The sequence below is a fragment of the Pseudopipra pipra genome, chromosome 10, assembly GCF_036250125.1.
Source record: "Pseudopipra pipra isolate bDixPip1 chromosome 10, bDixPip1.hap1, whole genome shotgun sequence".
Taxonomy (NCBI): Eukaryota; Metazoa; Chordata; class Aves; order Passeriformes; family Pipridae; genus Pseudopipra; species Pseudopipra pipra.
This window is the reverse complement of record NC_087558.1, coordinates 20842676-20856253: the sequence shown is the minus strand read 5'-3', so window position 1 is coordinate 20856253 and position 13578 is coordinate 20842676. Positions and strand designations below refer to the sequence as shown.

Here is a 13578-nt window from a genome sequence, read left to right as displayed (position 1 = left end):
GGTGGAAGTGACTCAGACCCAGCCAGCTGAGATATGAGACAGAGCAGTTCTATTCACATCTCCCATCTTACAACCACTGTATTACTTTTGTTTGTTTGTTTGTTTGTTTTTTTCTCTTCTCCAGCTTTCAGCTTCCCTGACATAAACACTTTCCCTCTTCCTGTGTCCCAGCCACACTTGGGAACTGTCATCTGCTGGGGAGATAATGGGATAACCTGGGCAAAGAAAAAGCACAGAGAGTACAAAACACCTGTTAATTGGGCTCTAAGATGCATTGAATCCATTTTGCTTTGGCAAATGGTGAAAGAAGTTTCTCTAATGGGTAGCAATAGATGTAAGTGGCAATAACCACATTGGTATCTGTCCTACAGCAAGATATGCTGAGGAAGGAATGGGCTTAAGGACCATTTTGAAAAATATCAGGATGCTTGTTTAGATTAGAGATTTTATTTTTTGCTGTGATGGCAGCAGAGAACTGTAAAGTCTCAAGGAGCCACTTTCAGAGTGATGAGGGAGGGCAGAGAAAGCAGTGAAGGCAGAGAGCCCTCAGTGTTCAGTGCTGAGGGCACAAGGGGAGTCATAAATTGAGGTTTTCTCCCCCTCCAGCGAGGAATCCTTCCCAGCTCACTACTTGTCCTCAAGGAAGGTGCACACCTGGAGAAGATCTGGAAAAAGAAAGGACAGGGAAAAGTTCAGATCCTGCCTTTAAACACTCTGGTCCCAACAGTGATGCCAACAATGTCATCACTTGCAAAATCCATGGTGTGCCACAAAAAAAAGGGCAGTAACCACAGATCACTCTGGGCCCGCACTGATGGGTCCAGGTGGGTTCTTTGTGCCATTTCTCCAAGTGTGTATTTTCTAAAGGTGAGGGAAAATCTTTTATTCATGTTGCTGCCAAAACAGCAGATTTTAAGTCTGTTCTCAGTTCACCCAAGGACCTTGGAGAAAAGTACAGTGGCATCCTTCTGAGTTATCCTCATTTTGCTTAAAAGGCATTAAATGGACAGTCCCAGAAAAAACTGTCCGTGCCTGCGAGGTAAGAACTGCAATTCAGAGAATTCCCCTTGGGCTGTTCCAGTTACCTGATGGATTGCAGGTGTTGAGGCTGGCAAGTGAAGCATAGTATTGATCTCCGAGGAATTCCTTGTACGTTATTCCATCGCGGAGCTTCACCAGGCACTTGGTCAAGTCTTTAAACAGGAGATCCTTGGTTTCATATGCAAACATATTGAAATCCTTATTCTTGATTCCTTTTGCTCCAAACAGTCTCTGAAATAAAGGCACAATGAGAAGAGAAGTAGAAAGCTGGCAGGATTCAGCTCATGCAAGCTTAACTCTTGGTTCTGGTCCTTCACCATCATCCTGGGGAGCCCCAAGCCAGGCTCTAGAAATTTAGGAGTGAATTTTCTGTCCATGTGCTTAGAGGAGGGATCTGTCATGGGTGGGCACATTTTTCCCCCCATTTTATCATGCAGAGCCCATCAGCAGGTGCTGCCAGGAGGTGTTGTGCCTTAGCCATGAGGTGGGAGCAAAAGGAACTGACTTCCCAAGGGCCTCTCAGCAGAGCCTGGATGGAGCAAATATTAACGTTTGCAGTGACAAACAGAGATGGTTTAACACACTTATGTTGGCCCTAGTGGCTGTAGGACTGTGTGTGTGCAGGGGGGCTGCTGTGGGGGCTGAGCCTGACTCAGCTGTGGCAGAGACCGGGCACCCCAGAGGAGTTTCTGAGACACACCAGCAAGAGCAGAGCCCAGAAAGGAGGTGATAAATTCATGTCACACAAGTGTAGTGTGACAGCAGCAGCTACTACGATCCAGCTGTTCCCTGAAGTTGTATTTGCTAAGCTGGTAGAGGAGAAAGAATGGTTTGGGAGGGACAGAGGAAGGGCAAGGACAAGGGACAAGGCTGTTGCCCCATACCAGGTAAAATCTTCCACGTTACTCTGACCTGGGGAAAATCAGCATAAGGGCAACCCCAGGGCATTTCTCCCACTCTCAGCATTACAAACCTCTTGTCTCTCCAGCATCTCACGGACTTGTTTTGCTTTCTCAGGACGTGTCACCACGGCGTGTGTGGGAACTTTGGCCAGGTTGCACCTCCTGTAGTCCATGACATTTGCCCGTTGCCCATCAGTGCACAGCAACTCGAATTGGTCCATTTTCAGATCTTTGGCCCAGCTTTCTTTACTTTTGCCTTTACAGAGAAGGGGTTTGGAGATTCAGAGGTCTTGTGTAGCAGGAGAACATCAGCCTCACAACATCTGAGTAATAAGGCAGAAGGGGAAGGCAGCCCTGACACGAGCTGTGCAATAACCACGTACCATCAGTGTTCTCCTCGACGATGGAATGCTTAATAAAGGCCACATCCCCCTGCTCCACCAGACACCTGGGAGGTAGAAAGAGGCCAGTGATGTGTGTGCTTGAATCCTGGCCCTTTCCTACAGATTTCATTTACACCTGTGTCTTATTTTGTACAATTAATCTCTGAGGACAGCCAGGTCTAGGAGTCCTGCCATGAATATTTTAAAGGTATCTGAAACACTTTACACTCCTTATCTGTATTAGAAGTGGAGCATTGCTGCCACTGTAGAAGGTCTTGTGTCTCTCCTGGTTTGCCTGGGGCATTAGGACATCAGTTTTACAGAATTCACAGATTTTGCATCATTTTTCAGGAAGCAAAGACAAAACATGTCACATATGTATAATATTACAGACATTGTGGTGGAACGGAAAAAAAGAGGAGGTCAGCAAATTAGTGTCAACATGAGGCTGTGCTCCAGCTGTGATCCACCCATAACCCCTGGGATTAGCCAGAGGCAGCCCCAGTGTTCCCAGCACTCACCGCAAAGCTCCAGTGTATCCATAGTACTGCTCGTGGCTGCTGGCGACGCACTTCTCCGGAGGGACCCCCCCAGAGCCCTTGCAGAGCTGGCAGAGGCGGGAGGTGGGAGGAGATCCGGGAGCACAGCCCTGGCTGAAGTATTCATCTGAAGGCAGGAATAGGGAAAATTCACTTTTCCTCTCCTGGAAAGTTAGTTTTTGTTTTAATAACCTGAGTTAAATGCCCTGACTTTGTGTTACTGGTCAATGGGGAGATGGAAATCACGTGCATCTGGTTTTCACTGTGAAACTTGTGTCTTGTTATTATTGATAATTATTGTTATTGTTGCCCAGAGCAGCTGTGGCTGCCCCATCCCTGGAAGTGTCCAAGGCCAGGTTGGACGGGGCTTGGAGGAGCAACCTGGGCTAGTGGAAGGTGTCCTTGCCTGTGGCAGTGGGGTGGAACTGGGTGTGGTTTAAGGTCTCTTCCAACCCAAACCATTCTGTGATTCTGTGATTCTACAAGGAAGCAGGGCCTAAGGCTTAAGTGCAATAGGCACTATCTTGGTGTAAAAAGAAGAATGTTTTTCCTGCAAACCTTTCCCAGCTCTCACAGAGCCAGCCTGAGCCTGCACGGCCTTTATGGGTTGACAGAGCTGCACTTGGCAGCAATGCCAGAGCTCTGGGGGGAGAAGGCACAGTGAGAAAGGGAGGCAGAAGGATGGAGAGGCTGAGAATAAAACTTACTCACACTAATAGCTTTTTTTGGTTAGAGATTTCTGTTTAATAATTGTGTTTACTTTGCCTTGGTCGATAACATTTCCAAATTATTTTTGTTGGACCATAATTCTCAATGAATTCTCAGGCAGTCAGATCAGTCCCTTTAAGTTTCTTGAATGAAATCAGCCTCTGTCCCCTGTTCTCAGCCCTCCCCCTCCCTCCTGAGTTTCATCCTTTAGCCCCACTCCACACCCTGCACAAGCACCAGGGCAGCCCATATTCCATTTTTGGGAATACCTCTTGGTTGGGCTGCTGCAAAGGGAAAGGGAGATATGTGAATAGAAAGCAAAGCCCCCCAAGGCACCTGATGTGCTGTATCTTACTCTGAAGCAGCCACCAAGAGCCTAAAATTTTGCTCAGTGTAACCTTAAATAACAGAGCCTTTCCCATTTCCCACCTCCAAGCAGGAATCTTTGAGGCACGAGAAACTTTGAAGACCACATGAAGGAAGGGAAAACATTTTTGTGAGCAGATTCCCAGCTGGAAGAAATGGGTGCCAAACTGGACTCACCGAAGTTGCAGTTCCCTGTCCTGTTGTGAATCAGGCCCATGGGGATGTTCCAGCCGGCAGTTCTCCCCACGGCGGTGTGGCACGACTTCTTACCCTGCAGGTTGTTCCATGTGATATCTCTGTCAGATTTCTTCACAACAGCCACAGCAAAGTAGGTTGCTTTCAGAGAATAAAATAGAGGAGAATTAAGGCCTGACCCGAGGATCCCACCATGATCCCTAAGGAGGCCAACGGCTTCTCTTGGGAATGGGCATATATGAACAGTAAACAGAAATACTTTGCACTTATAAATTGTTGGCGGGCAGCAACAATGGAAGTGTTTGTAGATATGATGCATCTACTTCCACCATGCTTCTGGGAAATTATTATCCCTGACATTTCCCTGCCTACCCTGACACTTGAGTATGTGAGAAGGCTGCATCAAGACATACATGAGGATTTCTTATCCTCTCTTGATTTCTTATTCCCTCTTTAGCAAAGGACAAAAACCTTCCCTCCTCTCCCCCTTCCCATTCCCAGAAAGAACAATTCCCTAATGCTACAGCCCAGGCCCTCTTTCCATGTTCAAGCCCTGATGCTGCTGTGATGTGACCACGCAAATCTCTGCTGTTACTGTTTGCTTTGCCTTGGTATCTCCTTGCAGACCCAGACTGTTAAACCTGACTCCCAAAATTTTAATATCTACATTGGACACTGTGGCTCTTTGTGTGGAGACAGGCCATTTGTTCTCCACTCATGGCTGCATATATTTTACTGCTTATATCCCTCAGGACTGTTTTCTGTCCCTCTGTTGGCAGTAATTACCTGGTTCTTCTTCTGATTCACTGCAGTGGTTCTCTGTGGGAGAGGAAAAGAAGATACTGAGCAGAAGAGAACTCAAACCCAAAAAAAGGATCAAGCTCACTAATTTCTGGAGAAACTTCATTCTAGAAGTGACTCTTTCAGGAACGCCTTGTGCATCAAAAGAACAAAGCACGGCCTCCAGCTGCTCCTCTGAGCTAAAACAACTGGTTGCTGAGACCAGTGCTAAAGGGTAGAGACAGGATGTGACAGAACTAAAACAAAGAAGAGAGGAGTTGGAGGTTGCCATGTTCTCAACTATCCATGCCTGCTCTCCTCCCACCTCATGGAAAGACGAGATGAGTGCTGAGCAGAGTTGCCTCATGTATTTTCTGCAGGACAGCACTGAATCTGCGTTCCAGACTCCAGAATAAACCCAGCGCTTTGGCACCAGCCCATTCCCCACCACCTGAGCTCTGAGGGACAGAAGGGGCTGTGCTTACCCTCATAGCTCTCTGCCACCACTGGCACCAAGCCACACATGCCGGCAGTGTAGACAAAGCCTCCGTCCAGGCTGATGGCATCTGCTTCACCTTTCTGCAACAGTAATGGAACACTGTGTGTCCCCAGGCCAGGGCTTTTCGGAGATCAGATTGTAAAAGAAGCAGCTGGAGAGTTCACAGTGAGAAGAAAAGGAGGAAAAAAAGCCATACCATGATCTTCATGATGCATTCCTTGGTGTCTTCTGCCACAATGCACTCCACCTCCCCGTTGCTCATCACGCTCCAGACGTCACACTTCTTCTTCTCATCCCTGCCTATCGCACACCACTGGGTCTTGTTCCCTCTGCGGCTGGGGGTCAGGCGGTCTGGAAAGCCGGGGGAAAACCAGGATAAGCCCAGAGCCCTATGGAGCAAATGGGCCACTTCCTGGGTGGGAAATCCGTGGGACTCGGCCATGAAACTGCCTGTACACACCGACCTGCTGCTGCTCGGGGCAAGATGTTCCTGTCTAATGAGCTGGCATGAGGAGAAAGGGTGATTTGTAAGGATACTCAAAAACCAACTTACAGATCTGAAAGGCGAATTTCTGCATAACACAGGCCACTCAGGCAGATTTCTGTTAGCTAAAACAGCATGACCACTAAACCCCCATGTGTCAATAATACTTGGTATTGCTGCCTATAATATATCTCACATTTCTCCACTCCTCACAGCCCAGACAACCATGAGACTAAGACCAGACTGAGCTGGGTAATTACAACCTGGCTATGCTTCTGTGAAACAGCATTTGAATAATCTGATGTTACGTGAAGTCCATAAATGCCACTTCACAGAAGTGAGGTACTTTAAATTGTACTATTCATTCTGAGTGAGTTTCGGAGATACACTTGTGGGGTGTTTGACTTTCAGAAAGCCATCAGTAAATGCTTGATGAGTCTAGCTGTTTCCCTCAAGTGTCCAGTGCTGGACCTGGTGTTCCAGGTTCTTCCCTCTTTTTGCATCCAGCAATGGCTTTTCTGAGAAGCAGTTTTGACCATGCCCAATCTCTCATAACTTGTATGGAGTATGTGCAAATTTTCTGTCTTTGTCACGGTGGTGATGATGTTATTTTGGGTTTGGACTCAACAAATTCCTTTTGTAAGTGACGTTTGTGAAGATTATGTGATTACATGGGAAATATTTTGCAGATGATAAATCTGTGTCTGAAAAAATCGTGTTCCTTTTGCCCAGACATATTTGCCAATGCCAACACTTCCACACACTGACAGGACTTTGGTGTTTCATGCCCTGCCTACCTTTCTGAAGGCTCTGGATGGCACCATAATAGTCAAAGCCCAGGTAGAGCTGGGTATCCATCAGAGATGGGATTCGCTTCAGCTGAACTGCAGAATCTTTGAAAAGCAAGTCTTTGAGGGCTGGGTCCTTCTTGCCAGGTGGCCCAAAGAGGTGGAAGGTGCTGGTTGTGCCCACGCCAAATTTTTCCTGCCACAGGGGAAAAATAATCAGCATATGACCATAACCAAAACTCTTGGAAAGCTGGAGAGAGCAACCAAAGCCAGAGGAGAGAAGAGGGGATGCTGTGGGAAGGAAAGGAGAGAACAATGATACCTGTGCTTTGGAGAGGAAGTTCCAGATGTCATTGACCTTGTTGTCATCTCGAGCCATCACGGCGTGGGCAGGAACCCTGGCCCAGTGACAGGCTTTGTAGTTGTCCACGGGCTGGCGGGTGCCATCCAGACACAGAAGCTCGTACTCCTCCTTCTCATTCGGGGCATTTTCTGGAGGGAGGGAGGAACCATGAGTTGCATCACCATGAAAAAAGACCAAAAAATCCCGTCTAGGGAAGCTTTGTAATTAATTTGCAGGAATTCTTTGCAGGAGGCAGGTTGCAATGGGACTGGGGTCACGGTGGTTGTACAAAAGCAATGCCTGAGGAGGAGAGATTGTCTCTGCCTCTGTCATGACTAACCCAACAGTAAGAGGATTTATGTGCAAATGGATACAAATAGGTTTACAAACAGCATACAAATGGGTTGAACAGGTCAGGAGCTGCACCTGGTCTGTGAAGACCATTAGGTAACTAAGGTCGAGGCTGAAGAAAAAGCCCAGGACTGAGGTCACAAGGTTACAAGAGAATTCAGGTGGGAAGGGACCTCTGGTCCAAGCTCCTGCTCAAGGCAGGGGCAGACCAGGTTGCTCCAGATGGATCTTGAAACCCTTCAAGGATGGAGAATGCACAGCTGTCCTGGGAAAACTGTCCCATTATTTTCTTGTCCTCAAGGGGGAAAAAATTCCCCTTGTATCTGGTCCCCAGGCTGACCAAGTTCCCCCCACAGAGCATCTCCTTGCAGGACAGTTGTCCCTGCCCCATGACAGCCTTGGTGACCCTCCACTGAGCTCACTGCAGGTCCTGGACATGCAAGGCCATCCTCCATCTCCGAGAAGTACAGAGTCAGTGAACTCTGGCTGTGGGTGAATTCCCTCCAAAATCCCTCCCAGAGGGATGGGTGACCTGCTCATTGCTCACATTACAGCTGGCTCTGAGATACGGCACTAAACAGGTTTTCCATATACAAAGAAGAACCTCAGAGAAGAAAAAGTGGACCCACCATAATCCTGCTTCTCAATAACAAGGATGGCTTAGTCCAGAATGCACAAAACATATTTCAAGAGATGAAAGAAGAGGTTTTGGCCCAACATGGGGAGGAATGAAAGCTGCACAGTGTAGGCAAATTGCAGGATGGAGTGACAGCGAGATATTGGACTAGAAAGAGGAGAAAGAAGAGATCTTGCAGGCTTACCTTGAACAGTTGTGTGTTTCACAAAAGCCACATCTCCTTTTCCTTCTTTCAGACAGCTGCAGGGGGGAGGAACAGAAGAGAAGTTAGAAAAATAGACACCGTGGCTCTCTATCTCCTGTTTCAGCAAATTATTTTTGGCACAAACTGCAGCCATAGAGAAGTGGTTTTCCCAAAAAAAAAAAAAAAAAGCTATGCTGGCAGGGAAGAAATGATAATGGTAGAGAAGTAATTCAGTCCTCTCAGGACCCCTGAATACAGCACGGCCCTCCCTGGTTTAATGAAAACTTCCATGTGTCAGAGCTAGAATATTTCCCCAAAGGACAAATAACTCTCACTCACTGAAAAGCTCCAGAATATCCAGAATAAGGTCCGGTGCGGGACATTTTGGTTTTGGAGTCCCCCTTGCACTGACGGTACAGTTTGGGTTCAGTGGTGGCACCGGGGACGCAGCTGGCAGAGAAAAAATTGGCCACGGCTGTGGGTGAGAAACGAGCAACAGTGAGTCAGAAATTCACTTTTAGGAGGATGGGAAGGGAGGGGATGCACAAGGAATGCCAGTGCCCTGTGAGCCACCTCTGGACCGCCCCCCAGAACATTGGGCAACATCTCTTTCACTGTACCACCACCCCTGGCTTGACTCCCCACGTCGATTCGCCCCTGCCACCTCACCTTGCTCAATGGAGCCCGAGTCTTTGCCGTCCCACTCGATGTCTCCCCGGTGGATGAGGATCCCAATCGGGATGTTCCAGCCAGCAGACCTGCCCAGGCCTGTGTGGCAGGAGGTCTTTCCCCTCAGTTCATTTATTGTGAAGTCTGTTCCCTTCTTCACGACGGCCACAGCATAGTAGCTGGTGGTGGAGCCTGCAGTGCAGGAAAAAGCAATAAAGCAATGAGAAAACAGGACTTGGGGACATTTCAAATCCTACTAAACCCCCTATTTCAGGGAACAAAGTGCTGCACTTCCATATAACTAGCAATTTGTTTGAATGCTTATGGTTTTCTCATTTTCTTAGGGATGAGCTACACTGCCAATATTGAAACAGTGCTGTACATTTCAACTAATAAAAAGTGAGTTGAAAACACTATCGCACTCAAAGTGCCTTGCCACAGGACAGACATCAGATGTGCCATAGTTTTGTAAGGAGCTTCAACAAGTCTTTTTGGCAAATCTCCCCTGGCAAGTCTCTTCTCAAATGCTGTTGCCCACTGAAGCATATACACAAGCTTTGTGAGACTGAAAGTCCAGTTTTAATCTTTAAAATTATACCTAGTCCATGGATACAGTGACTGAGTTTTAGGGGTGGTAGAGACCTCAGCCTTCCATTTAATATCTCTTTTTCTTAGCTCCCATGTTGAGAACTACTCTGCCATTTTGCTTTGATCCTGCACATTGTGTACAAACAGGCTGAACTCCAGGGCAGAGGTCAAAAGAGATTGGGAGCTTTGGATGTGGTGAGGAAATAGCATCTGTTTGGCTCCCAGGAGAAAGATGGGAGAGATGAAGGATTGTATAGCGAGTGAGTAGGGATGGAGACATGGATCTAACTCCTATCAGAAGGGATGGTGCAGAGCACTTTTTATACTTCTTTTTTTTTTCCTGGGTATTGCCCGCACTCCTTGCCTCAGTGATCTCAACTGGGTGTTCCTCCCCAACCACTTATAATGCTGTTGTCTCTTCAATGATTTTTTTTTATCTTGCTCACTGCACAGGGGGGTACACAGTTTATCTGTGCCATCTAGCCCCGTGTTTTACCCTCACGGTTCAAGGCCACTGAAAACAGAAGATCTCTGGGACCAGCACAATTTTAATGCCATGCTTCAGAAGGACCATGATTTCTGCTCATGGTGCTCTCCATCCCATCATGGGATCAGAGACTTTCACTGCAGCAAACAACAGAAATGGGGCACTGGCTCTGCCCCTTTCCACTGCAGTGACACTGTGGCCGTGGGTGATGATCCACATTTTACTGAACTGCCCCCTACCCCTTCCCCTCTGAGATCTGTAGTCCAGGGGCAATATTTTGGACCCTCAACCGAAATAATATGGGAACTCTGCATGGAAAGGATGGCCTTTGCATTCTCAGTTTGTTACCACCACTTGGCTTAAAAACACTGCATGAAAATGTACCTTCGCTGTGTTCATAGACTTCAGCAGCAATGGGCTTCAGCTTGTAGGGGGCAAGGCCTGCCTCAAAAACTTGACCTCCATCCAAGCTAATGGCATCTGCTTCGTTATTCTAAACAACAAAGAGATTTCATCAATTAACTAAGAGCAGGAAAAACTCTTCCCAGAGTATCTCCTGGATCCTCGTGGATGACTCCTTCTCTACAGGAGGGTCACAGGTAACAACCAGTGACTGAAAGAAAACTCCATCTCCGGGTGCAATAGGCTGCTGAAACATCCTCAGTGCCCAGGTATTTGCAGCCCACTCACCGAGATGGCTTTTATGCAGTCGAGGTATGTTGCTTTCTGCAGGCAACTCAATGCAAAGTTGTCTTGTTGCATGTGGTCCCTCAGGGTATTGCATTTGTTCTCTTCTGCTGAGGATATTGTGCACCACTTGATGTTTGTCTTTGGGGGCGCAGCAGAACAGAAGGCTATAAAAAGAACCAGAAATAAGTAGTTTGAGAGGGGTGGACAGGCATTGATCAGAGAGAAACAGCATCTTTGCAAGTACAAGGTCTCTGGTTCCCTGCTGTCACAGCCTTGGGTGATGGCGAGGTGCAGGATCTCCCTTGCACACCTCCTAAGCCATGCAGGAAGGTCCTTTCTTTCTTGCACCATCAGAAATGTCTGAGAGGATCATTCCTGTCCCTGGACAATCATGATTCAAGCAGCCTGGGCTTACAGCAACATCCACAGGATGAGAACAAATCCACACACTTCAACAGAAGAAATTAAACTCAAGCTTTTGCAAAAATGGAGAGCAAAGGCAGACACTGAAGCAGGGCCTTTGCAAATAACCCCAGAGGGAGAGCAGCTCTGACCTGGCCAGGCTGTGTGCAGAACTCTGCTACTCTCACCCCCTTGGCAGCTGGATGATCTGATATATTTCACCGTCTCTTTATATCTCACCTCCCCCAGAGATGCCACAGCACCACCATAGTCCTTCTACGAGTCCCCCAACCAGTAAATGCAGCTGTGTGGCTGTTCTGGGAGAGCAGAGCACAGCAAAGACCTCAGGTGGACACAGACTCACACCTTCTCCAGCAACCTGAACCCCAGAAATGCTGGAAACTTGCAGTTCAAGGATGTGGCCAGCTTGTGCTGACCCTTAACTTTGCCCCTTCCCAGCAGGGCTGTGCAGACCAAGAGGTCACTTGCACAGTGCGCTCCCTCCAAACCCCCAAAGGCATATTTCATTCAAACATCTCAGGTTAACGTGTGCCCTTTCCCTTTTCTCTTTCACCTCTGAAATGTTTTCTCTGTACTTGAGCCATAACCCTGCCAGCAAACCTACTTTTTGAGCCATAAGCTTACCAGCAGATGCCTCCCCTCCTCCCAGTGGAGGTGCTGAATTTGGTCACCAATCTTTAACCTTAATTTCTGCTGCCATCATTTATGTTTTTCAAGTCTTGGCCATGGTCGCCTTGTTCTAATGCTGGCAACCATCCTGTCCAGGGTAGAGGCTGGATGGGGACCTCCTGAGGGAGTCAGCCCGACTGCATTGGTGACATTGGGAGGGTAATGGGACCTGAGTGCCTTGGCCACTCTTGCAGGGCTTCTGGGAAACCTCTTGGCTCCTTCCATTCAGGGGAGAAAGAGAAGCCACAAAAAACAACCTTGTGTGCTGATACTCAGAAAAGGTGCTCAAGGACTTTCCAATGTCAGTGACACAGGCAGCAGTTCCCACCAGAAGACATTGACTCCCACCACACTTTATAGGGGGCCAGAAGAGACCTGCTACCTACTCCTAGAAGGGCATCCCTCTTTCCCTTTCCAGGTCAGGTGTAGACAGCAGCTACCTGCCCATGCCTGCCAGAGCTGTGAGCAGAAAGAGAGGAAAGAATCACTCCAAGCAGAGTCAGCCCTGCAGCAGCACAATTTTGGCATAAAACACGCAGGAACCCAAGAAAAGTGCAGCTGCAGCAGCAGGACAGAGCCCCACGGGAGCAGAGGGGGAAGCACAGGGACTCTTTCATTATTTAACCTCAATTTTAGTGTCACTATCTTCAGGTTTAACCCAGCACATGTGGGTTAAAAGGTACCAGCCAGTCTTGCAGTAGTCTCTCCCCCCGGGGCTGAGCCCATGCTCCTCTCCCGGCACAACTGTTGGCTGGAGGATGATTTTTCCCTTCACCCTGTGACAGCAGGAGTGCGGAGCCTCTCCTGAGGAGTCCCCTCCGTGGTGATGGGTGCCGATCATCCCTTCTCCCTGCCTGGCAGCTCGCTGTGGGGAGCTGCAGCCCTCCCCCCAGCCCCCAGGGGCTGCCCAAGGAGAAAGCTGCTGTCACTAACACTCAAAATACTCAAAATACATCCTCGTTGACAGATCCACAGCAGCCAAAGCCAACACCACTTTATGTCCTGGCTTTTACTTAACAGCTGCCTGGGTCTGAAGAAGCCTTGTCTAGGGGGAAGCCCGGGTCCACACTGGTTTTGACTTCCTTTCCCCAAGCACTGCTTTCGGAAGACACTTACCCACTATCCCGAAGGACAGCACAGTGGAGAGTAGGAGTTTCATACTTGAGCAGGGAGTCGGGTGCCGAGGAGGGGCAGCAGCAGCCTTGGTCACAGACTGTCCCCTCCAAGTCTGTGATGGCTCTGGAACTGCTTTCTCTCTCTTTTATAGAGGAACAGCCTTGGCTGTGTTTGCATAAGCAATGACCTAACACTGTTTGTCCTTCCTTGTTTCTCAATAGCTCTTAAATCGCCCCCCTCCCTAGATCAGCCCATTTTTAGGAAGCCTTTCACTTTGGCACTGAACCCTTCCGCTGGCAGGAGTCAGAGGCAAAGTGCTTTGAATTTTACAAGGGGCTTCGGATGGAAAATTCCCAAGATGTGACATTTGAATTCCCCTCAGGGCTGAAACACCACAGGAGGGGCTATTTTCTTTGTGTTGCCCACCCCCTGCCTTGTCCAGAACTAATCTCAGAAAGTCCCTGCTGGATCCAGCCCTGGGTTTTGTGTGTTTGCCAGTAACTGCTGCTGTGGTGTCCACGGCCCTTTGGCTCAAAGCATCGAGTGCCTGCCTGTTCCCTTGCACGCTCTTGGCAATGGCAGAGGGGTTGAAAGGCAGTAAATGATTCCTACACATGATCTGGCTCCTTGCACAGGCAAAGAAAGCCAACAGCAGTGATCAGACAGCTCGATAAGTGCCCTGCAGCCAGAGGGAAGTGTCACACTGCACCTTGATAAGTTTTTGGGATGAACCTGG

General features: G+C 48.3%; 1 protein-coding gene across 1 annotated transcript; it reads right to left on the bottom strand.

The window, feature by feature from the left end:
* Positions 1 to 428: 428 nt before the first annotated feature.
* TF (transferrin) lies at positions 429 to 13177 on the bottom strand. The gene is made up of 17 exons (XM_064666614.1): positions 12843 to 13177; positions 10635 to 10798; positions 10329 to 10437; positions 8870 to 9061; positions 8540 to 8675; positions 8201 to 8256; positions 7008 to 7177; positions 6695 to 6881; positions 5610 to 5764; positions 5400 to 5493; positions 4921 to 4953; positions 4117 to 4275; positions 2848 to 2992; positions 2327 to 2391; positions 2015 to 2199; positions 1086 to 1272; positions 429 to 665 (listed from the first exon to the last, which is right to left on the bottom strand). Exons 1-17 carry the CDS (start codon positions 12883 to 12885, stop codon positions 628 to 630), a joined length of 2118 nt encoding a protein of 705 aa, XP_064522684.1. The 5' UTR covers positions 12886 to 13177; the 3' UTR covers positions 429 to 627.
* Between the last annotated feature and the right edge of the window lie 401 nt (positions 13178 to 13578).

Coding starts and splice junctions, on each gene's coding strand:
- TF (XM_064666614.1), bottom strand. CDS start 12,885: ATGAAACTCCTACTCTCCACTGTGCTGTCCTTCGGGATAGTGG. Junction 7,178..8,200: donor GAAACACACAACTGTTCAAG/GTAAGCCTGCAA, acceptor CCCTCCCTCCAG/AAAATGCCCCGAATGAGAAG. Junction 666..1,085: donor CAACACCTGCAATCCATCAG/GTAACTGGAACA, acceptor TTCTTTTTCCAG/ATCTTCTCCAGGTGTGCACC.